The sequence below is a fragment of the Crinia signifera genome, chromosome 9 (assembly GCF_055691185.1).
Source record: "Crinia signifera chromosome 9, ASM5569118v1, whole genome shotgun sequence".
Lineage (NCBI taxonomy): Eukaryota > Metazoa > Chordata > Amphibia > Anura > Myobatrachidae > Crinia > Crinia signifera.
The window spans coordinates 230639-253970 of NC_139225.1; the positions used below are offsets into that span (position 1 = coordinate 230639).

At 47.3% G+C, this 23332-nt stretch overlaps 1 protein-coding gene across 4 annotated transcripts in view; it reads left to right on the forward strand.

Annotated features, from left to right (window-relative positions):
• The window catches only part of AK1 (adenylate kinase 1), a 101126-nt gene that overhangs the window by 45177 nt on the left and 32617 nt on the right, over nt 1-23332 (forward strand). For 3 of the 4 annotated variants that reach the window (XM_083160829.1, XM_083160828.1, XM_083160830.1), the window contains exons 3-5: nt 6438-6473; nt 17287-17450; nt 20254-20370. In XM_083160829.1, coding sequence (XP_083016955.1) covers nt 6438-6473; nt 17287-17450; nt 20254-20370 — 317 coding nt within the window. Of the gene's footprint in view, nt 1-2507; nt 2824-6437; nt 6474-17286; nt 17451-20253; nt 20371-23332 lie in introns of those variants that run through there. The other variant, XM_083160827.1, reaches the window with a different exon arrangement.

Sequence of the window (23332 nt, forward strand, 5' to 3'; positions counted from 1 at the left end):
ACAGCACTGTACAGAGAATAATATTACCAGTTATTATATAGCGCACACATATTCCGCAGCGCTGTACAGAGAATATTATTATCAGTTATTATATAGCGCACACATATTCCACAGCACTGTACAGAGAATAATATTACCAGTTATTATATAGCGCACACATATTCCACAGCACTGTACAGAGAATAATATTACCAGTTATTACATAGCGCACACATATTCCACAGCGCTGTACAGAGAATATTATTACCAGTTATTATATAGCGCACACATATTCCGCAGCGCTGTACAGACACTATTATTACTAGTTATTATATAGCACATAAATATTCCACAGCGCTTTACAGAGATCATTTTTGACCATTCACATCAGTCCCTGCCCCAGTGGAGCTTACAATCTATATTCCCTACCACATGTACACGCACACACAGACATTCTAGGGTTAATTTTGTTGGGAGCCAATTAGCCTAACAGTATATTTTTGGAATGTGGGAGGAAACCCATGCAAGCACGGGGAGAATATACAAACGCCGCACAGTTATAACACATGGTGGGGATAGAACCCATGACCTCAGCACTGTGAGGCAGTAATGCTAACCATTACACCGTCCGTACTGCCCCGTATATATAGCACATGGTGGGGATAGAACCCATGACCTCAGCGCTGTGAGGCAGTAATGCTAACCATTACACCATCCGTACTGCCCCGTATATATAACACATGGTGGGGATCGAACCCATGACCTCAGTGCTGTGAGGCAGTAATGCTAACCATTACACCGTCCGTACTGCCCTGTATATATAACACATGGTGGGGATAGAACCCATGACCTCAGTGCTGTGAGGCAGTAATGCTAACCATTACACCATCCGTTCTGCTCTGTATATATAACACATGGTTGGGATAGAACCCATGACCTGTGAGGCAGTAATGCTATAACCATTACACCATCCGTACTGCCCCGTATATATAACACATGGTGGGGATAGAACCCATGACCTCAGTGCTGTGAGGCAGTAATGTAGCCATTACACTGTCCGTACTGCCCCGTATATATAACACATGGTGGGGATAGAACCCATGACCTCAGTGCTGTGAGGCAGTAATGTAACCATTACACCATCCGTGCTGCCCCGTATATATATAACACATGGTGGTGATAGAACCCATGACCTCAGTGCTGTGAGGCGGTAATGTAACCATTACACCATCCTTACTGCCCCGTATATATAACACATTGTGGGGATAGAACCCATGACCTCAGCACTGTGAGACAGTAATGCTAACCATTACACCGTCCGTACGCTAATTTATTCTCCCTCTGTGGGTGTCGTGGACACCCACAGAGAGAGAAAGTTTCGGGATTTAGGCGGTTGGGATTCCAGCGTCGGGAAATTGACTGCATCCCGTCGTACAGTGATGTCATCAGTGAGAGAGCATAGATGTGTGTGGAGAGTGTAGCTTAATAATTGTGTGTGCAGCATCATATTAGGCTCAGTAATAGCTGACTCAGTGGCTGGTGACAGTGTGTGTGCAGCGTCATATTAGGCTCAGTAATAGCTGACTCAGTGGCTGGTGACAGTGTGTGTGCAGCGTCATATTAGGCTCAGTAATAGCTGACTCAGTGGCCGGTGACAGTGTGTGTGCAGCGTCATATTAGGCTCAGTAATAGCTGACTCAGTGGCCGGTGACAGTGTGTGTGCAGCGTCATATTAGGCTCAGTAATAGCTGACTCAGTGGCCGGTGACAGTGTGTGTGCAGCGTCATATTAGGCTCAGTAATAGCTGACTCAGTGGCCGGTGACAGTGTGTGTGCAGCGTCATATTAGGCTCAGTAATAGCTGACTCAGTGGCCGGTGACAGTGTGTGTGCAGCGTCATATTAGGCTCAGTAATAGCTGACTCAGTGGCCGGTGACAGTGTGTGTGCAGCGTCATATTAGGCTCAGTAATAGCTGACTCAGTGGCCGGTGACAGTGTGTGTGCAGCGTCATATTAGGCTCAGTAATAGCTGACTCAGTGGCCGGTGACAGTGTGTGTGCAGCGTCATATTAGGCTCAGTAATAGCTGACTCAGTGGCCGGTGACAGTGTGTGTGCAGCGTCATATTAGGCTCAGTAATAGCTGACTCAGTGGCCGGTGACAGTGTGTGTGCAGCGTCATATTAGGCTCAGTAATAGCTGACTCAGTGGCCGGTGACAGTGTGTGTGCAGCGTCATATTAGGCTCAGTAATAGCTGACTCAGTGGCCGGTGACAGTGTGTGTGCAGAGTCATATTAGGCTCAGTAATAGCTGACTCAGTGGCCGGTGACAGTGTGTGTGCAGCGTCATATTAGGCTCAGTAATAGCTGACTCAGTGGCCGGTGACAGTGTGTGTGCAGAGTCATATTAGGCTCAGTAATAGCTGACTCAGTGGCTGGTGACAGTGTCACAGCCGCTTCTTATCACTGTTTACTGTTGGTCTCGGTAACTGTTCATATGGCTGCATGCAATAAGTGTTGGCAGATGTCTCCTAGACAACAGGCTGTCGGCCACTGACCACATGGACCGGCCCTAGGGAGGAGGAAAGTGGTTGCTAAAGCAGCAGTTGTCTAACAATTCAACTTTCTCCCAGATCGTATGAGACTAAAAAAACTAAGCACTCAGAATGACTGAGAATCTGCCATGAGCGAACCGGATTACTAGCGTGTGTGAGACCTGTGCAGTAGGGTGACCAGAGACCAGAAGCTATAACACTGTACAACTATACAGATATCTCAGCCAGACAATGGGGGCCCACTGCTCACGCTGCCGGACGACCAAAACGTCTCCACACCCACCCGGAATAGGTAACTGATAGTCTGCCCGGGCAGCTCTTCCTGCATTGCTACTTTCCCATCTGCGTCACATGAGTTGTAGATTGGGGGGGGGGGGGGGGGGGTTGTTTGTTTCTTTGGTTCTTTAACCCTTTGAGTGCAGAGGGAATTTGTCAACATAGGTGTGAAATTTGGCAAGTAAATGTTTTTTTATTAACCCTTTGAGTGGCAATGTTGCTGAGCAAAATATCTGTTAAAAAATGCCAGCACTGCTCACAGCAACTGTTCTTTTTTTGGGGTGCAATATTTGACTAAACTAAAATGAATTGACTTGGCTTGTTTTTGCAATTTTTATAATAAAAGAACAAACACGGTGAGCAACGCTGGCATTTTTAGTAGATATTTTGAGGATCGCTCACAGCAATGTTGGCACTCAAAGCGTTAAAGTGATTGTGGTGGGATTGTAATAGTTACAGTGAGATAGGGTGTTTGTGTGTTGCAATTGTGTATTTGGATAATACATTTGATGTAACTGTCAGAGCTTCTAGATACTGACGCCTGTAGCTTGGCGTCATGTCGGCATGTTAAAAGTAAGTATTTGACTGTCGTTCAATTGAAAATGTTAGCATAATGAATGTTGGTATATTTACTGTGTCACTATTTTGACTGTCGGTCAATGAGTGCAGGGGCGTAGGGAGGGTGGAGCCGGCAGAGCACAAGCTCTGGGCGCCGGGAGATCAAAGGGCACCGGAGCTGTGTGCAGCTGGCTCCCCCGCCCTGCTTGCCCGCTCCTTCCCCCGCCCAGCTGCGGCACTTACAGTGTTGAGGATGCTGATGCAATAATGAAATTTATATTTACCGCTGTCCCCACCTCCCTGACCTCTTAATCAATGTATTTTGGGGGCAGAGTCTGTTGCACGCAGGGGTGTGCGCGGCAGTTCCCGGGGCTGCAGCGGCTCCCGGCGTCTCTCTCTCCCTGCGCTGGCATCTCCTGGGCCTGTTGCTTGTCAACCAGGGACGCTGGGCGGCGGCCGTCACTTCCCATACTTAGTGGTTGCCGGGCAACGCATTTGAGGATAATTAAGGCTGAAGGGCTGGGCAGGTTTGCCCCGTTGGGATTGGCCATTCCGGCCTTTTTAAGGGAATTGACCCTGTACACCCCTGCCGATGATAGTGATAGCATCAGTTGGAGCTATCCGCCTCATGCTCCTGGCTTCAGCTTGTCGGTTCCTGGTTACTGATGTGATCTCCCAACAGCGCACGTCTTGCTACACTGCTGTAAGTCCTCCTTTCTGGAAACTGGTTTATTTCTTAACCTTGTTTTTTCATATTGTTTTGGTATGGTCAGCATTTCTCTTTTCTTTCTGTTTAATTGGTTTTGGCATAATTTCCTGCCTTATTGTACCTTCTTTTACTCAGGTACCCTTGGGGTTGCTTACCCCTAAACAGCATTGCTCAGTGCAGTCTTGTGTGATTTGTGTTATTGTGTGGTGTGTTATTGCGTGGTGTTACTTTTCTATTTATGCGACTCAGTCACTGGTGGTTCTGCGACTAGGTCACTGGTGCAATTAGTACACTTTAGTATATTAGAGGCTATTAGAGGTGAAGATGTAGCCCCGCAGGTGCCAGACATCTTTGTGAGAGGTCAACCGAGGCAGATTAGGGTTCGCCGTGGCCGCCCAAAACAGAGGTCATGGCTGTGGGTTCATTACGGTTTGTTATATAGTATGTAATGGGCATTTATTCAGAGCTTACCTATTATAGTGGCCCATTCTATTATGCAGGGACCTATCATAATTAAAACAGATAAGGGCACCTGTAGTTTTGCCATGTGCTACAGCAGTGGTTCCCAACCTGTGGTACGCGTACCCCTGGGGGTACTCGTCCACCCGCTCGGGGGTACGCGGCGGCCCGGCCTGTAATGGCGGCCGCGGCAGTCAGACAGGTTGCTGAAGGTTGAGGTATGCGGCTTCTGAGACTGAGGGGAGGAGAGTGCATTGCGCATCTCTCCTACCCCTCAGTGTGCTTCCCTGTGACTGGCCGCCCGTCTGCCAATCAGAGCTTGCAGGAGGGCAGCCAATTAGGAGCCGCCCGCGAACTTTGATTGGCGGGCAGCTCAGTCACAGTGAAGGGAAGAAGAGATACGCAGTGTGCTGTACTCTCCTTCCCTGAGAGAAGCAGCGGCGGCAGCTACATGGCAGGGGGACACTGGACTGTCCTCTCCCCGGCAGCAGCATCAATGGTGAGTGTGCTGCTGCTGGGAAATACTATGGGGGCATTGCTGGCACTGTGTGGGCATACCATATTGCTGGCACTGTGGGGGCATATTTATTGCTGGCACTGTGGGGCATACTTGTTACTGGCACTGTGGGGCATTGCTGGCACTGTGGGGCATACTTGTTGCTGGCACTGTGGGGCATTGCTGGCACTGTGGGGCATACTTTTTGCTGGCACTATGGGGGCATACTTTTTGCTGGCATTGTTGGCGCATACCCAGTACCATGGGGTCATACCTGGCACCGTGGTGGCATTCCCGTTTCTGACACTGTGGGGGCATACCTGGCACCATTGGAGCATATGTGTATCTGGCACTTTTGGGGGCATATGTGTATCTGGCACATGGCTAACGTGATCCGTTGGAATGTCTGTTGCTTCAGTAATAGAGATTTGACAGTGTTCTGTTATTTTATATGCTGTCCGCAGAATGGGCTGAGCTTATATTGTGGTCAAGTGGTTGCACTTTTTCTTTTCTCGTCATTGCCAGTAGGACTTGCCCCTGTTAAGCCACAACCTTCAAATGAGGCCACACCCATTTTAGGCCACGCCCACTAAACATTTCACGAGGGGGTACTCATAAATGAAAGGCCTAATCAAGGGGTACGGGAGACAAAAAAGGTTGGGAACCACTATGCTACAGTATACAGTATATGGTAATATACTATGGGCCTGATGGTTAGTTTACAAGTACGATGGTGGGGGCATGTGCAGATCCGTTCCTCTAAATGGGGAACCTTTGACCCTCCAGCTGTTGAACTACACACCCCAACATGCCTGCTACAGTTTTCTATTTGGCAATGCTTAAACTGTTGCAGGGCATGCTGGGATGTGTAGTTCAACAACAGCTGGAGGGCCGTAGGTCCTCCTTCTCTGCTCTAAACAGAGGTAGTGCCTGCACCTACTGACTCTGGCTGGCTGCAAGTCTACTCAGATGACCTGATGCTAACTCAGGTGACCGATGATCAAGCAGAGTGATCTGGTGGTGCGTCAGACACTGCAGCGGATCACGGAAGCAGACAGGAGGCATCTATTTACGGCTATATAGAGGCAATACCGGACACCTCTGAATGAAGACCTGGGGTGAAATGTAATATGATGAGAGATTCAGAAAGTGAGAGATTTGGTAAGAAATCTCCTGGGTTTTTTTAAAGCGGCAATCATTTACACTGCAAAACCAGTTTGATTTTTAAGTGTAAATGATTGCCGCTTTTAAAAAAACCCGGGAGATTTCTTACCAAATCTCTCACTTTCTGAATCTCTCATCCTCTTACATTTCACCCCTAGCTTCCATATTTATGACCTCACAGGAAAATAAGTCTCAAGGTGACCGATTGCTACTACTTCATTAACTTCATCTTTCTTCTCCACAGAGAAATTAAAGAACAGTAAGATCGTATTCGTTGTCGGTGAGTATTAGTATTCATCAATATCATTCAATCATCTCTTAAACTCATGTATTACTTTGCCTTTAACTGTGTAACAAATATCTCTCTAATAAGCGATCGGTACTTATGTAATATCTGGACTCCCGTTTTTCTTATGAGACCGCGTCCCCTCGCGGGGCTCGCTGCGCTCGCCACACTATATAAAATCAACTCCATGCGTAGTTGGATAGTAGGGGTATGAAAAAATGGGGTGCATTTAACATGGGAGTCCAGATAATACATAAGTACCAAGCGATCTTAATGTTTGTAAATGCATAATAATACTTAATGCTTATTTAACAAAAGATCACATAATATGGATGAAGAAGGCAGCAGAGACTTTAGGTCAGGGATGCCCAGACTATCATAACATGTAATTACACATAACAGCATCCTACATCACAGGCTGTGCATGACACTGTGTAACCTCTAAACCAGGGATGGTGACCCTTTGGCCCTCCAGCTGTTGAACTACGCATCCCAGCATGCCCTGCAACCGTTTTAGCATGGCCAGATATCAAAACTGTAGCAGGGCATGCTGGGATGTGTAGTTCAACAACCACTGGAGGGCCATAGGTTCCCCCTCCCTGCTCTAACCACTGCAGTAGTTGTCAGTGTAGGGACATGCACATCCAGACAGCAAGCCTCGCTGTGCACGTGGGTTCAGTTCCTGATTCTCAGTTGTCGCAGTCCGGACGGCCCCTGCAGCCAGACTTCCATCCCTATATGCTTGGCTTTATGCATGTAGTCATACCGCGTACTGTTTTTCAATCATTATTATTATCAGCAATTACACATATCCAGGGCCGGTGCAAAGCATCCAGGTGCCCTAGGCATACCTACAGGATACCGCCCCTGCTCTCCCCACCATAATTCACTTGGAGATTGGCAAAGGAAAAACCAATAATGGCAGAAATTGAAGTCCTAAAAATGCTGGACATATTGTAGTGGGGCATGAGGTCACCTGTGTTTATAGTGAACCCCCACATTGATACGTCGTCCAGATCTGTAAAGATCCTATTCGGGTGGGATCAATAGCCGCAGGGTAAAGTAGACAGCTTATAGTAGACACTGACTGAGGGAGTGCCAGGCCGCATCCACTAAATATATATATATATATATAATTTCACAGAAATTTGCAGGAAATGCTTTTAGTTATTAGTAAAATTCTATAACAATTTTTCTGTGCCCCATCTAATAAGATTGCCGCCACCCGTCGAACATTGCCGCTGACTAGCCTGTAGGGGGGCTGCAGCCGCCACCCACCAAAGATTACTGCTGACTCGCGGGGGTGGGGGTGGGGGGCTGATGCGGGAGGGGGCCACAGCCGGGGGGGGGGGGGTATGTCCCAATGACTATCCGGGGAGGGGGGGGGGAGGTTTGGTGGTCCGCTGACCAGTCGGGGGGGGGGGTGTTCACTCACCTGACTGAATAACTTGGCAAGTTGGCAGGTCAGGTGCACTTTCTTCCTCCTTCTCTCCTCGCCGCTGTGGGGACCATTCCTGCTGCTGCTCCTCCTGCAGGTCATTACCGCCCTCTAGTTGCCGGCCCTGCACATATCCCATGCTGAAACAGACATCCCTTTATCATTCACACACCTCGAGATAAGATGAAATTCTGGCTACATGCCCTCGACACAGCCATGACTATCCCATGAGGTTATCCTCATGCGGGCCACAAGATAAAAACGAAATACGTGGGGCGCTCAAAGGTAAACAAGATGAATAACAATTTATTAAAACAAACAAGCAGCACAAACACATACAATTTCTAAAATCACATTAGTAGATGTGACAGGGTTAATAACACTGGAATGTGAACACATACGTATGTGCTATTCCTTTTCCTCAGGGAAGAAATATTGACCAAGTGGGTCCCAATCAAGTTCTTATTTGGGGCTGAATATGTCCAAAGAAAGACCATATGGATTTGAATGAACGGCTAGTGTGCACACTTAGATTTAGCAATAAGGCACTTTGCTTTAATATGCATATAACCGCACAGTTGGGAGCAAGGACTTCTGTCTAAACTGTGTGGTAGACAGTGTCCGTCCTGCCGTGCGGTAAGAGCCTTGGGGAGGCAGGACGGACACTGTCGTTTTTATCTTGTGGTTTTCTAGAGGTTGGCAATCCTCTTACGTGGTGGCTGCAGGGTGGCAAGCTACACCCCTTTAGCCTCTAGCGCAGCGTTTTTCAACCACTGTGCCGTGGCACACTAGTGTGCCCCCAGATCTAGAGATGCCCAAACCAGTTTACAGCCATTTCTTTCCTGTGGGGGCCAATATTTTTTGCCCTGTGGGGATCTCATGGTGTGCCTTGGCAAATATAAAATCTTATTTAGTGTGCCGCAAGGTAAAAAGGTTGCAAATCACTGCTCTAGCGCCTAAGACTATTTTTTTGGTATCCTCCACAAAGTGCGTGTCTACCTTATGGTGTAAACTCTAAAACTGTCAACCTCTCATCTGGATCCCGGTATACTGATGTGTCCTCAATCATCAATACTCCACGCAACAGGAGATGCAACTTTGCTAGTGCCAGGCATTTGTTTTTGCTGAATATACGTGCTGATTAATTTGATATAAGATACTTGTATATCAGTGTGTGACTGAGTCTGTATATGAAGCACAAAGGAATTTATATGTATACAGGTCCAGAGACTCAGTCACACAAAATTAATCCGCACAGATAATGAAATGTTCCGCGGCAGTTGCCAGTCATTATGGGTGCAATTATAGGACCTACCATATTACTAGATTTTGCCACTGAACTGTTAAAGGTGCCCATACACTGGGGCCGTGATGGCGAACCTATGACACGCATGTCATTAGTGACATGCCAAGGCACTTTGACTGACATGCAGGGCTGGCCAACCAACGCAGGTCCGTCTGACAACCGGTGCGGAGAGTGCGCCTAGGCGCGAAAACCCGGAAGTGCGCAAGGAGAAGGGAAGTGGCTAAGCCTCACGCATGCAGCACCGCCAATGGGATGTGGGGGCGTGGCCTGTCCGCTAAAGGGAGCAGACGCATACGGAGCTAGCTCCTGCTCTCCTAAGCTGAAACAAGCTTCTAACATCGATCCCCAGACAGACACTCGCCACCACCGACCACCCCTGCTGCTGTAGACGGGCCTGTGGAAGTGCTGGCTGGGGACTACAGACCCGCCTGCCGCTGATACACCTCCAGAATCCTGGCACCTGACCCAGAGGATCGACCAAAGACACAGAGGCTACCAGAGGTGCTTTGGGCGACGTGAGGACTGGGCTCTGGCTTCCCGCTGCTGCAGCAGCCATTTTGAAAGGTGACACCCTGCTCTTTCTGTCCAGGAGACCTGCAGATTACCCTCCCTGGGACACCTTTCCCACACATGGGCTCTGTTTAAAACTCTGCAGGCTCCGGACAAGCCTGAAAGAACTCTGCAGGCTCCGGACATACCCCTTAACCCCTTCCCGACATTTGACGTACATGTACGTCATGGCCGGGATGTACTTCCCGACACATGACGTACATGTACGTCATGACTTCAAAGTGCCACCGCGTCTACAGACGCGGTGACAGAGGGACGATGTCTGCTGTCCCTGACAGCAGACATCTTCCCTCATTGCCCAGGGGGGGCAGCGATACCCCCCCCGTTCGGCGATCGCTGTGATTGGCTGTTCAATGTGAACAGCCAATTACAGCGTTTTCTGTGTACCGGCGAATAAAGTTCGCCGGTGACACAGGGATCGGTGGTGATTGGTGCTGTAAAGTACAGCACCAATCACCACCGGGTGTAAGGGTGACACTGGTGTCACCCCACCTCACCCCACCTGCCCCCAAAAGGCTGTGATTGGTCCGTCGGACCGACGGACCAATCACAGCCATTTCACCTCAAATGAGGTAACAGAGACAGCCCTGCAGCCGCCATTCCGGTCAGGAACAGCGTGCAGAGCGGTCTCCGTGCCCATCTGTGCCCTATACTGACCTGATCGTTGGTGGCATCCATGCTGCCAGCTCCTGGTGTGACTTCCTTGTGACTTCCTTGTGTTGCTGCTGCTGCTGCTGCAGCAGCGTCATTGAGGCAGAGATTTAAATTGTGTGATATTATTTTGTGCTATAATTTTGTATCTGCTCCCCCCTGCTGCCCCCCTTTTGTGCTGATCACTATAAACTAAGTGATCAGCACCTTTTTTTGGGGTGCAGGTTTTTTTTTTTTTTTATATATATACCCTGTCAGGTTGCACCCACAGTTGTGTGCCTGCTGCCCCTCACTGCTAATCAGTGTTGCATCACTGTGTTGCATCACAGTGTTGCATCACTGATCAGCAGTTTTTTTTTTTTTGGAGAGTGCTGTGGGGTTTTGTTTTTACACCCACGTTGCTTTTGTGGGTGTCCTGTGGCCGCTGAGCGCTGATCAGTGACGTACATCACTGAACAGCATTTTTGGCACAGGGTTGATATAATTTTTTTTCAGCAGTTTTTTTTTTATTGTTTTTTTTTTGGAGAGTGCTGTGGGTTTTTTTTTTTTAATTGTTTTTACACCCACGTTGCTTTTGTGGGTGTCCTGTGGCCGCTGAGCGCTGATCAGTGACGTACATCACTAAACAGCATTTTTGGCACAGGGTTGATATAATTTTTTTTCAGCAGTTTTTTTTAATTGTTTTTTTTTGGAGAGTGCTGTGGTTTTTTTGGCGCATCTGTGCTCAATTTTTGGCGCAGGAGCTTTTTTTTTTTCTTTTAAACTTACACGTGTTAAAGCACTACATACACACTACATACCCCCCGTGTTGAAATAAAGTTTGTACCCCCCCCCCCCTACACTATACACGTGTTGAAACACTACACTTAAAAATAATAAAAATGTCCCAATCATCGCAAAGACTTTTTCAGCGAAGGAGGCATATGCCCTTCTTGCCTCTGACACTGACACAGCCAGTGAAGTAAGCGATGAATTGGCATTTGTCTTAAGCTCCTCTTCCTCCTCTAGTGATGAGGGACCCCCTCAAAGACGCCCCCGTAGAGCAGCTGAGACCCCCCCCCCCAATGATTGATCTCGTATGGACCCCACCACCAGACAATTTTGAGCCCCAGGTTCCTGAGTTTTTGGCCAACCCAGGAATCCAATTTGATAGTACAGGCCTCAAAGAAATTGACTTTTTCAAAGTCTTTTTCTCTGATGATTTTATAAATTTAATAGTGGACCAAAGTAATTTATATGCCCAGCAGTTTATTGCCCAAAACCCCACGTCATCATTTGCTAGGTGGACCCCTGTAGATGCAGTAGAGATGATGACGTTTTGGGGTCTGGTGTTACATATGGGCATAGTAAAAAAGCCAGAAATTAGGCAATATTGGAGTACAGATGTTCTGTACAGCACCCCACTTCATCGTATGGCCATGACCCGGACTCGTTTTGAGACGATCCTTAAATTTTTGCATTACAACGATAATGCACAGTGCCCACCCAGAGATGATCCCACCTTTGACCGGCTATTCAAAGTCAGGCCGGTCATTTCAGCGCCAAATTTGCTGAGATGTACATCCCCCAAAAATTCATTTGTGTGGACGAGTCACTTATACATTTTAAAGGAAGGGTTAAATTCCGCCAGTACCTTCCCAATAAGAGGGCAATAAAAATGTATGGCATAAAAATGTATAAGCTGTGCGAAAGTACCTCAGGGTACACCCACAGGTTTAGGGTATATGAAGGGAAGGACACAAGAATTGAACCGCCAGAATGCCCCCCCTCCCTCGTAGGTGTTAGTGGAAAGATTGTCTGGGATTTAGTGCACCCCTTCCTGGATAAAGGTTATCACCTCTATGTGGATAACTTTTACACCAGCATCCCCCTGTTTAAGGCCCTTGGTTCAAGAGGTACAGCAGCTTGCGGTACTGTGTGCAAGAACCAAAGAGGCCTCCCAAAAACGCACGTTGCCCAATTACTGAGAAAGGGGTGAAAGCAGGGGAATATGCACCGAAAATATGTTGTTGGTCAAATATAAGGACAAGAGGGATGTCCTTATACTGACAACAATTCACGGAGACAGTACCACCTCCGTCCCTGTACGAGGTACCAGTACCCACACCTCAAAACCTATTTGTATCCTAGATTACAATAAGTACATGGGCGGAGTGGATCTTTCAGATCAGGTACTGAAGCCATACAGTGCCCTGCGGAAAACAAAAATATGGTACAAGAAGCTGGCCGTGTATATCATCCAGATGGCACTGTATAACGCTTACGTACTATTCCGTTCTACCAGCCAGACGGGGACATTTATGCACTTTCAAGAGGAAGTCATAAAGGGCCTAATATTTGGGAACCAGCAGGCAGAGGGCCCCAGTACTTCTAGTACTGGCCCCAGTACTTCTAGTACTGGCCCCCGTATTGTATCAGGGCAGCATTTTCCAAACGAAATCCCCTCCACTGGAAAAAAGGGCAGGACACAAAAAAGGTGCAAAGTTTGCTATAAAAAGGGAATACGAAAGCAAACTATTTTCCACTGTGAAACTTGCCCCGACAAACCCGGCCTATGTATGAAGGAGTGCTTTAAAATATACCACACATCTATGGATTATTAGGTTCATCATTTCACCGTGCTTCGGGGGTCTTGCTAATGCGACATAGCACCCACCATTCATTCCACCAGAATCTATGCTGCAAAATCCAAATATCACTCCTTCCCTTCTGAGTCCTGCCATGCACCCAAATGGTATTTTTTGGTCACATATGAGGCATTGCCGTACTCGGGAGAAATTGCGGCACAGATTTTGGGGTGCTCTGTCTACTTCATTCCTTGTGAAAATGAAACATTTTGAGCCAGAACTGCATTTTTGTGTAAAAAAAATGTAATTTTTCATTTTCACAGCCCAGTTGTACCACAATTGGTGAAACCCCTGGGGGTTAGAAATGTACACTATACCCCTAGATGAATTCCCTGAGGGGTGTAGTTTGCAAAATGGGGTCACTTGTGGGGGGGTTCCACTGTATTGGTGCTTTGGGGGTCTTGTTAATGCAACATAGCACCCACCATTCATTCCACCAGAATGTGTGCTGCAAAATCCAAATATCACTCCTTCCCTTCTGAGTCCTGCCATTTTTGGTCACATATGAGGCATTGCCGTACTCGGGAGAAATTGGGGCACAGATTTTGGGGTGCTTTGTCTCCTTCATTCCTTGTTAAAATGAAAATTTTTTAGCCAGAACTGCATTTTTGTGTAAAAAAATTTAATTTTTCATTTTCACAGCCCAGTTGTACCACAATTGGTGAAACCCCTGGGGGTTTGAAATGTACACTATACCACTAGATGAATTCCATGAGGGGTGTAGTTTGCAAAATGGGGTCACTTGTGGGGGGTTCCACTGTATTGGTGCTTCGGGGGTCTTGCTAATGCGACATAGCACCCACCATTCATTCCACCAGAATCTGTGCTGCAAAATCCAAAAATCACTCCTTCCCTTCTGAGTCCTGCCATGCACCCAAATGGTATTTTTTGGTCACATATGAGGCATTGCCGTACTCGGGAGAAATTGGGGCACAGATTTTGGGGTGCTTTGTCTCCTTCATTCCTTGTGAAAATGAAAAATTTGGAGCCAGAACTGCATTTTTGTGTAAAAAATGTAATTTTTCATTTTCACAGCCCAGTTGTACCACAATTGGTGAAACCCCTGGGGGTTTGAAATGTACACTATACCCCTAGATGAATTCCCTGAGGGGTGTAGTTTGCAAAATGGGGTCACTTGTGGGGGGGTTCCACTGTATTGGTGCTTCGGGGGTCTTGCTAATGCAACATAGCACCCACCATTCATTCCACCAGAATCTGTGCTGCAAAATCCAAATATCACTCCTTCCCTTCTGAGTCCTGCCATGCACCCAAATGGTATTTTTTGGTCACATGTGAGGCATTGCCGTACTCGGGAGAAATTGGGGCACAGATTTTGGGGTGCTTTGTCTCCTTCATTCCTTGTGAAAATGATAAAATTTTGAGCCAGAACTGCATTTTTGTGTAAAAAAATGTAATTTTTCATTTTCACAGCCCAGTTGTACCACAATTGGTGAAACCCCTGGGGGTTTGAAATGTACACTATACCCCTAGATGAATTCCCTGAGGGGTGTAGTTTGCAAAATGGGGTCACTTGTGGGGGGTTCCACTGTATTGGTGCTTCGGGGGTCTTGCTAATGCAACATAGCACCCACCATTCATTCCACCAGAATGTGTGCTGCAAAATCCAAATATCACTCCTTCCCTTCTGAGTCCTGCCATGCACCCAAATGGTATTTTTTGGTCACATATGAGGCATTGCCGTACTCGGGAGAAATTGGGGCACAGATTTTGGGGTGCTTTGTCTCCTTCATTCCTTGTGAAAATGAAAAATTTGGAGCCAGAACTGCATTTTTGTGTAAAAAATGTAATTTTTCATTTTCACAGCCCAGTTGTACCACAATTGGTGAAACCCCTGGGGGTTTGAAATGTACACTATACCCCTAGATGAATTCCCTGAGGGGTGTAGTTTGCAAAATGGGGTCACTTGTGGGGGGGTTCCACTGTATTGGTGCTTCGGGGGTCTTGCTAATGCAACATAGCACCCACCATTCATTCCACCAGAATCTGTGCTGCAAAATCCAAATATCACTCCTTCCCTTCTGAGTCCTGCCATGCACCCAAATGGTATTTTTTGGTCACATGTGAGGCATTGCCGTACTCGGGAGAAATTGGGGCACAGATTTTGGGGGGCTTTGTCTCCTTCATTCCTTGTGAAAATGAAAAATTTTGAGCCAGAACTGCATTTTTGTGTAAAAAATGTAATTTTTCATTTTCACAGCCCAGTTGTACCACAATTGGTGAAACCCCTGGGGGTTTGAAATGTACACTATACCCCTAGATGAATTCCCTGAGGGGTGTAGTTTGCAAAATGGGGTCACTTGTGGGGGGGTTCCACTGTATTGGTGCTTCGGGGGTCTTGCTAATGCAACATAGCACCCACCATTCATTCCACCAGAATCTGTGCTGCAAAATCCAAATATCACTCCTTCCCTTCTGAGTCCTGCCATGCACCCAAATGGTATTTTTTGGTCACATGTGAGGCATTGCCGTACTCGGGAGAAATTGGGGCACAGATTTTGGGGTGCTTTGTCTCCTTCATTCCTTGTGAAAATGAAAATTTTTGAGCCAGAACTGCATTTTTGTGTAAAAAAATGTAATTTTTCATTTTCACAGCCCAGTTGTACCACAATTGGTGAAACCCCTGGGGGTTTGAAATGTACACTATACCCCTAGATGAATTCCCTGAGGGGTGTAGTTTGCAAAATGGGGTCACTTGTGGGGGGGTTCCACTGTATTGGTGCTTCGGGGGTCTTGCTAATGCAACATAGCACCCACCATTCATTCCACCAGAATGTGTGCTGCAAAATCCAAATATCACTCCTTCCCTTCTGAGTCCTGCCATGCACCCAAATGGTATTTTTTGGTCACATATGAGGCATTGCCGTACTCGGGAGAAATTGGGGCACAGATTTTGGTGTGCTTTGTCTCCTTCATTCCTTGTGAAAATGAAAAATTTTGAGCCAGAACTGCATTTTTGTGTAAAAAAATGTAATTTTTCATTTTCACAGCCCAGTTGTACCACAATTGGTGGAACCCCTGGGGGTTTGAAATGTACACTATACCCCTAGATGAATTCCCTGAGGGGTGTAGTTTGCAAAATGGTGTCACTTGTGGGGGGGTTCCTAACTTTTAGCATCTTATGGTGCCTAGAAACCTACATGGTGCCTAAAAAATAATCTCATAAAAAGGAGGCTCCAAAATCAAGTAGGTGCTCCTTCTATTATGAAGCCTGTGGTTTGGTCAACGTGCACACTAGGGCCACATATAGGATATTTATGAAAACAAAAGAATTGGGGGAATCAATTTTTAGTCACATTTCTCTAGTAAAATCTACTGTGTTCCTTAGAAAAATGTATTAAAATTGAAAATCTGCAAAAAAAAATGAAATTTTGAAATTTCACCTACACTTTGTTTTAATTCCTGTGAAACACCTAAAGGGTTAACAAACTTCCAAAATGCTGTTTTGAATACTGTGAGGGGTGCAGTTTTTGAAATGGCATCATTTATGGGGGTGTCTCACATACAAGTCCCTCAAAGTCACATCAGAACTGAACTGGTCCCTAAAAAAATCAGTGTTTGAAATTTTCTTGAAAATTTGAGAATTTGCTATTCATATTTTAAGCCTCCTAGTGTCCAAAAAAATTAAAAGGAGGTTGAAATAATGATGGAAACATAAAGTAGACATATGGTCTATGTTAGTTATTAACTATTTTGAGTGGTATGATTATTTGTCTCACAAGCAGAAAATTTAACATTTTGCAAATTGCAAAATTTTCAATTTTTTTACGACATTTTGGTATTTTTCACAAAAAAACACAGACTGTATCGACCAAAATTTACCACTAACTTGAAGTACAATGTGTCACGAGAAAACAATCTCAAAATCACTGGGATAAGTAAAAGCAAAAAAAAGTTATCCCCACTTAAGTGATACCTGTCAGATTTGAAAAAAAGGGCTCTGTCAGGAAGGCAAAAACAGGCTGCGGCGGGAAGGGGTTAAGAGGTTAACCCTTCTATTAACCTGGGTTTAATTGTCAGTTGGTCGAATCCAGTATGGTGCTTTAACACCACACCTCGAACCCGGGTCAACCCAATAATAACCCAGGTTATAGATGTGGTGTGAAAGGGGTAAATCTGTATAGCTCTAGCACTCTCCGCTGCTGGACGAGCTTCAGTTGACATGCAATGATTAATTGCCATTTCTAACCCGATCAGGTGGACCTGGCTCAGGCAAGGGGACCCAATGTGAGAGGATTGTAGAAAAATATGGCTACACTCATCTGTCTACCGGGGACCTACTGAGGGCAGAGGTGTCCTCTGGATCCGAGCGAGGAAAGACTCTGTCAGCCATCATGGAGAGAGGGGAGTTAGTGCCTTTGGTAAGTACGTCAAAATTGCTGATACTGTAACTGACTGTTCTCTCTACTGAAAGGAATTATTTTTACAGTTGCCCTTAAGGTTTTTTTTTCTTTGCAAAGTGATTGCCCCCATGTAATAACTTCTGATTTTCAGTTACAATAGTGTATGTTCATGTCAATTCCTCTAGGTGGCGCTGTTGTACTAGTCTATATAAGGCCTTGGATATATTTTATCTTTCCTTCCTCAATGATAGTTAACCGATGCACATTAGATTCCAGAAATGTACTAAGTAGAGGTGTAAATGTGATATGGAGCTAGGTATATGGGTCAAGACGACACATGAAATAGGTTGACATGGCTAAGGTCGACAGGGTTGGAAGGTCGACACAAGCATTAGGTCGACAATGGTGGCAAGTCATGGACACCATCTAAGTGTACCGCTGCACTCCCCATGCTGTGGGCACGGTGCCTCGCTGTGCTTGGCACACCATTGTGTTCTCCCTCTGCACCGTAAGTGGATGGTAGGGCAGGAAATACTGCCTGTCAGCTCAAAAAAAACTCATGTCGACATTGCCATTGTCAACCTAATGCTTGTGTCGACCTTCCAACCCTGTCAACCTAAGCCATGTTGACCTTCAGTGGTTGACACAAAGCATGTCGACCTTAATAGGGTCAACCTAATGCCATATCCAATCTGAGCCTGGGTGTAAAGCCAGGTATATGGGTCATTGCATATCTGCCAGTGATCTGGAGCCTGGGATATGTTTGTACTGTTCCATTCATGCTCTGCCTCCTGGAAGGAATAATAATAAGATAACAGAGAAATTAGGATCTTGCTAGAAGCTACATGAATGTTCTGACTCGTGGATTCAGCATCAGCACACGGCCTCTGTGCAGCCATTGCCTAATCGCATTGAATATGTCGCTCTCTGCTGCTCTGGTAATTGTACAAAGCACACTTAGCACACTCGGCACACTCAGCGCACTCGGCGCACTCAGCAGACTTGGCACACTCAGCGCACTCGGCACACTCAGCGCACTCGGCGCACTCAGCAGACTTGGCACACTCAGCAGACTCGGCACACTCAGCGCACTCAGCAGACTCGGCACACTCGGCGCACTCAGCAGACTCGGTGCACTGGGCACACTCAGCGCACTCAGCAGACTCGGCACACTCAGCGCACTCGGCGCACTCAGCAGAATCAGCGCACTCAGCAGACTCGGCAAACTCAGCGCACTCAGCAGACTCGGCCCACTCAGCGCACTCAGCAGACTCAGCGCACTGGGCACACTCGGCACACTCAGCAGACTCAGAGTCTGCTGAGTGTGCCGAGTGCGCCCAGTGCGCTGAGTCTGCTAAGTGCGCTGAGTGGGCCGAGTCTGCTGAGTGTGCCGAGTCTGCTGAGTGCGCTGATTCTGCTGAGTGCGCCGAGTGCGCTGAGTGTGCCGAGTCTGCTGAGTGCGCTGGGCACACTCGGCGCACTCAGCAGACTCGGCGCACTGGGCGCACTCGGCACACTCAGCACACTCGGCGCACTAAGCAGACTCGGCGCACTCGGCCCACTCAGCGCACTCAGCAGACTCAGCGCACTCGGCACACTCGGCGCACTCAGCAGACTCGGCGCACTCGGCAGACTCGGCGCACTCAGCAGACTCGGCGCACTCGGCACACTCAGCACACTCAGCGCACTCAGCAGACTCGGCACACTCGGCGCACTCAGCAGACTCGGCGCACTCAGCAGACTCGGCACACTCAGCGCACTCAGCAGACTCGGCCCACTCAGCGCACTCAGCAGACTCAGCGCACTGGGCGCACCCGGCACACTCAGCAGACTCAGCGCACTGGGCGCACTCAGCAGACTCGGCGCACTGGGCACACTCAGCACACTCGGCGCACTAAGCAGACTCGGCGCACTCGGCCCACTCAGTGCACTGGGCGCACTCGGCACACTCGGCGCACTCAGCAGACTCGGCGCACTCGGCGCACTCAGCAGACTCGGCACACTCAGCAGACTCGGCGCACTCAGCACACTCAGCGCTTCTTCTGTATACAAGAAGCTTTTCTCAATCATACTTGCCTACTTATTATTTCTTCTCTTCAGAGCTTGGGATCATCAAGCCCCGCCCCCCATTACAGTTACATTATGTCACAGCTCTTCGCAGAAGGGGGTGGGACTATAATGACATTATTTGCATATCTTTAGCCCCTCCTCCTCCCCAAAGAGATGTAAATAGCAGTATTTGACCAGCAGAGGGGGTCTGTGGGGGTAGGGGGGGTTAAGACATGTGGGTGACATGCACCCCCTTCTATAAGGTCCCAGAGGGGAACCCAATTTTTGGGAGCCTCCCAGCCATTCTGGGAGGGCAGACAAATGTGCTCAATGCGAGGAGGGGTTATAAAACATATAGGAGATGAAAATACCTCCCAAGTTTCCTGATGATAATTTTGTTTGTACAGTCCAGAATAGTGGGGAGCGTTGTGCACAGAGGCAGCATTTCAGCTAAAAGGAGGTTCTCTGGAGACTTTTGGCTAACTCTTGGGGGGGGGGGGGGGGTTGGTTTGGGCCTCTAGATAAATCTGTAAATACTGCTAGTGCATGCATGACAATGTACCAGATTAATAACAGCAATGCACTGTAGAAAATATACACCCTAGTACCCTGCAGTATATGGTAACATATAATGTATAACTCAGGTGCATAGTATGGAACCTGGACCCCTGTACACCAGTGTGCCAGTCCAACACTGTCACTTTATATATTATTATTATTACTGTGTATTCAGTTCATTGAGGTGAACGCTAAATGCTCGCTCCTTCCCTAGGATACCGTCCTGGATATGTTGAGAGATGCTATGATTGCCAAGGCTGATACCTCTAAAGGATACCTCATAGATGGATACCCTCGTGAGGTCAAACAGGGAGAGGAGTTTGAGAAAAAGGTGAGGAACCTTCTGGCTGATGACGCTCTTCTCTGTAGGGCGCATGTACATGTTATCATTTTAAATCTAGCACTTTCATTAATGATATATTTAACTGCGGTCAGTGAACCTTTTGTTTTGCATCTTCGCCTACAGTAAGTTCACATGTCCTGAGCTTTGAAGTGGATGGGGACAAAACAACCTGCAAATCATATGAATGTACACAGCAGCACAGAGTATTTCACAGGAAGAGAGTGCTTATTTTGTGCAGCAGTTACCTGACCACTCATGTGATGTGCCTGTGAGGACAGGGCTGCATATGACATGGCAGTGACATTATGTGGGGAATAGTAGGAAGCCACAAACTGACAGTAATATGTAAGAAGCCAGATACCCAGCAGCACAGAGTATCTCAGGAGATGTGTGATGAGTTATTGAGGACAGGGTTGGATGTGACAGAGTAGTGACATGATGTGAGGAGAAATATAGAAACGTAGGATGTGATGGCAGATAAGAACCACTTGGCCCATCTAGTCTGCCCCTTTTTTAAACATGTTACCTCAACCCATATTTGATCCTTATTTCTTTGTAAGGATATTAATATACCTATCCCGAGCATGTTTACATTGTACTACTGTATTTGCCTCTACCACCTCTGATGGGAGGCTATTGCACTTATCTACTACTCTTTCTGTGAAGTAATTCTTCCTCACATTTCCCCTGAATCTTCCTCCCCCTAGTGTCAGTGCATGTTCTCGTGTTCTGCTGCTCCTCTTCCTGTGAAGAATGTCTCCCACCTGTACCTTCCTCCCTCTAGTGTCAGTGCATGTTCTCGTGTTCTGCTGCTCCTCTTCCTGTGAAGAATGTCTCCCACCTGTACCTTCCTCCCCCTAGTGTCACTGCATGTCCTCGTGTTCTGCTGCTCCTCTTCCTGTAAAGAATGTCTCCCTCCTGTACCTTCCTCCCCCTAGTGTCAGTGCATGTCCTCGTGTTCTGCTGCTCCTCTTCCTGTGAAGAATGTCTCCAACCTGTACCTTCCTCCCCCTAGTGTCAGTGCATGTCCTCGTGTTCTGCTGCTCCTCTTCCTGTGAAGAATGTCTTCCACCTGTACCTTCCTCCCTCTAGTGTTAGTGCATGTCCCTGTGTTCTGTTGCTCCTCTTCCTGTGACTAATGTCTCCCACCTGTACCTTCCTCCCCCTAGTTTCAGTGCATGTCCTCGTGTTCTGTTGCTCCTCTTCCTGTGAACAATGTCTCCCACCTGGACCTTGTTAAAACCCTGGATATATTTGAAAGTTTTTATCATGTCCCCCCTTTCCCTTCTCTGCTCTAAACTATACATATTAAGATATTTTAGTCTTTCCGGGTAAGTTTTGTGATGCAGGACATGCACCATTTTTCTTTGTACAGTCTCTAAAGTATTTATATCCTTCTGGAGATATGGCCTCCAGAACTGAACACAGTATTCCAGATGAGGTTGCACCAATGACCTATACAGTGGCATTATTACTTCTTTCTTTCTACTGCTGATACCTCTCCCTATGCAACCAAGCATATGTCTTGCCTTCTTCATTGCTTTGTTACATTCCCTACCTGCCTTTAAGTCACCTAAAATAGTGACACCTAGATCCCTGTCAGCACTGGGATTTGCTGTGTTCCCGGCTGTGACCGTGGAGGGCACTGGGAAACGGAAGGATGGAGATGTATGTATGATGTGGTCACACACAGGATTACCAGGGAGCAGCCAGACCAGAGTGTTGGCGGAGACCAGGAACAGGGGAGCGGAGTCTAACTTGCCGGTGGTTTTCACAAGGGAACCCCACAAGGGGCTTTGGGCTTAGCTGTGCCCAACGAGCAGGTTGCGGTCCCCTGCCCTGGTCCTCTGGTACAAGCTGACTGGTACAGAGGGAGCAGGAGTGGATGTTCTGGAGTCTTGAGATGACCTGAGCTGGCGGAGGTAAGTATGGATACTTAGGTAGCCGGTGATGACAGTTGATGGCCTTGAAGCCACTAGAGGTTGTAAACGGCCTGGAAGCCGGAGATACTTGGAGACGACCTGGGAGTCGATAGAAGTGTCAATGGCCTGGAAGCCAGAGATACTTGGAGACTACCTGGGAGTCGGTAGAAGTGTTGACAGCCTGGGAGCTGGAGATACTTGGAGATGGCCTGGGAACCAGTAGAAGTGTCGACGCCCTGGGAGATGTCAACAGCTAGGACAGAAATGATAAAAGTCTCTGGTGTACACAATAGCTGGTTATCGATGTAGGGTGTCGACAGTCAGGATACTGATAACAATCACTGAAGATTGTAGTAGTGAGCTGTTGACTCAGGTGTTGACGGAACTGTCAACAGTCAGGACTGGAGATGGTAATAGTCTCTGAGGGCTGTAGCAATGAGTAGACAACTCAGATGCAGATGACACTGTCGACGGTCAGGACTAGAGATGGATATAGTCTCTAAAGTAATTTAACAGGTTGGCCTGGGAGCCAATCTAGTTCTAGCCTTCTAGCTAGTAAGAGATAGCTAGCCAGGACCAGCAGTGACCTCTGCTGGGGGTAGCTGGGCACTCTCAACCGCAGGGTTGTAGTAAGCAGGAGAACTGTGAGATGGTGGATGAACCAGATAACAGCAGCAGGACACTGAAGGTGGAATCGCCAGCGTGATGGTTAGGGTGCGGCCGCAAACGGGGTTACGCACAGCGGTTTGTGACAGATCCCACTCCTCCTAAGTAGTTTCCATCATAGTGCCATTTATACTATATTTAGTCTTTGGATTTTTGAGACCCAAGTGCATGAGTTTGCATTTTTTGGCATTAAACTGTAGTTGCCATGCTCTTGACCATTCCACTAAGGTACCTACATCATTAATCATTGGTTTTACCCCTCCTGGTGTGTCTACCCTGTTGCATACCTTTGTGTCATCGGCAAAAAGGCATATTTATTCTTCGGGAGACGTCATGGGCCACATGACTTAACAGTGGGTAGA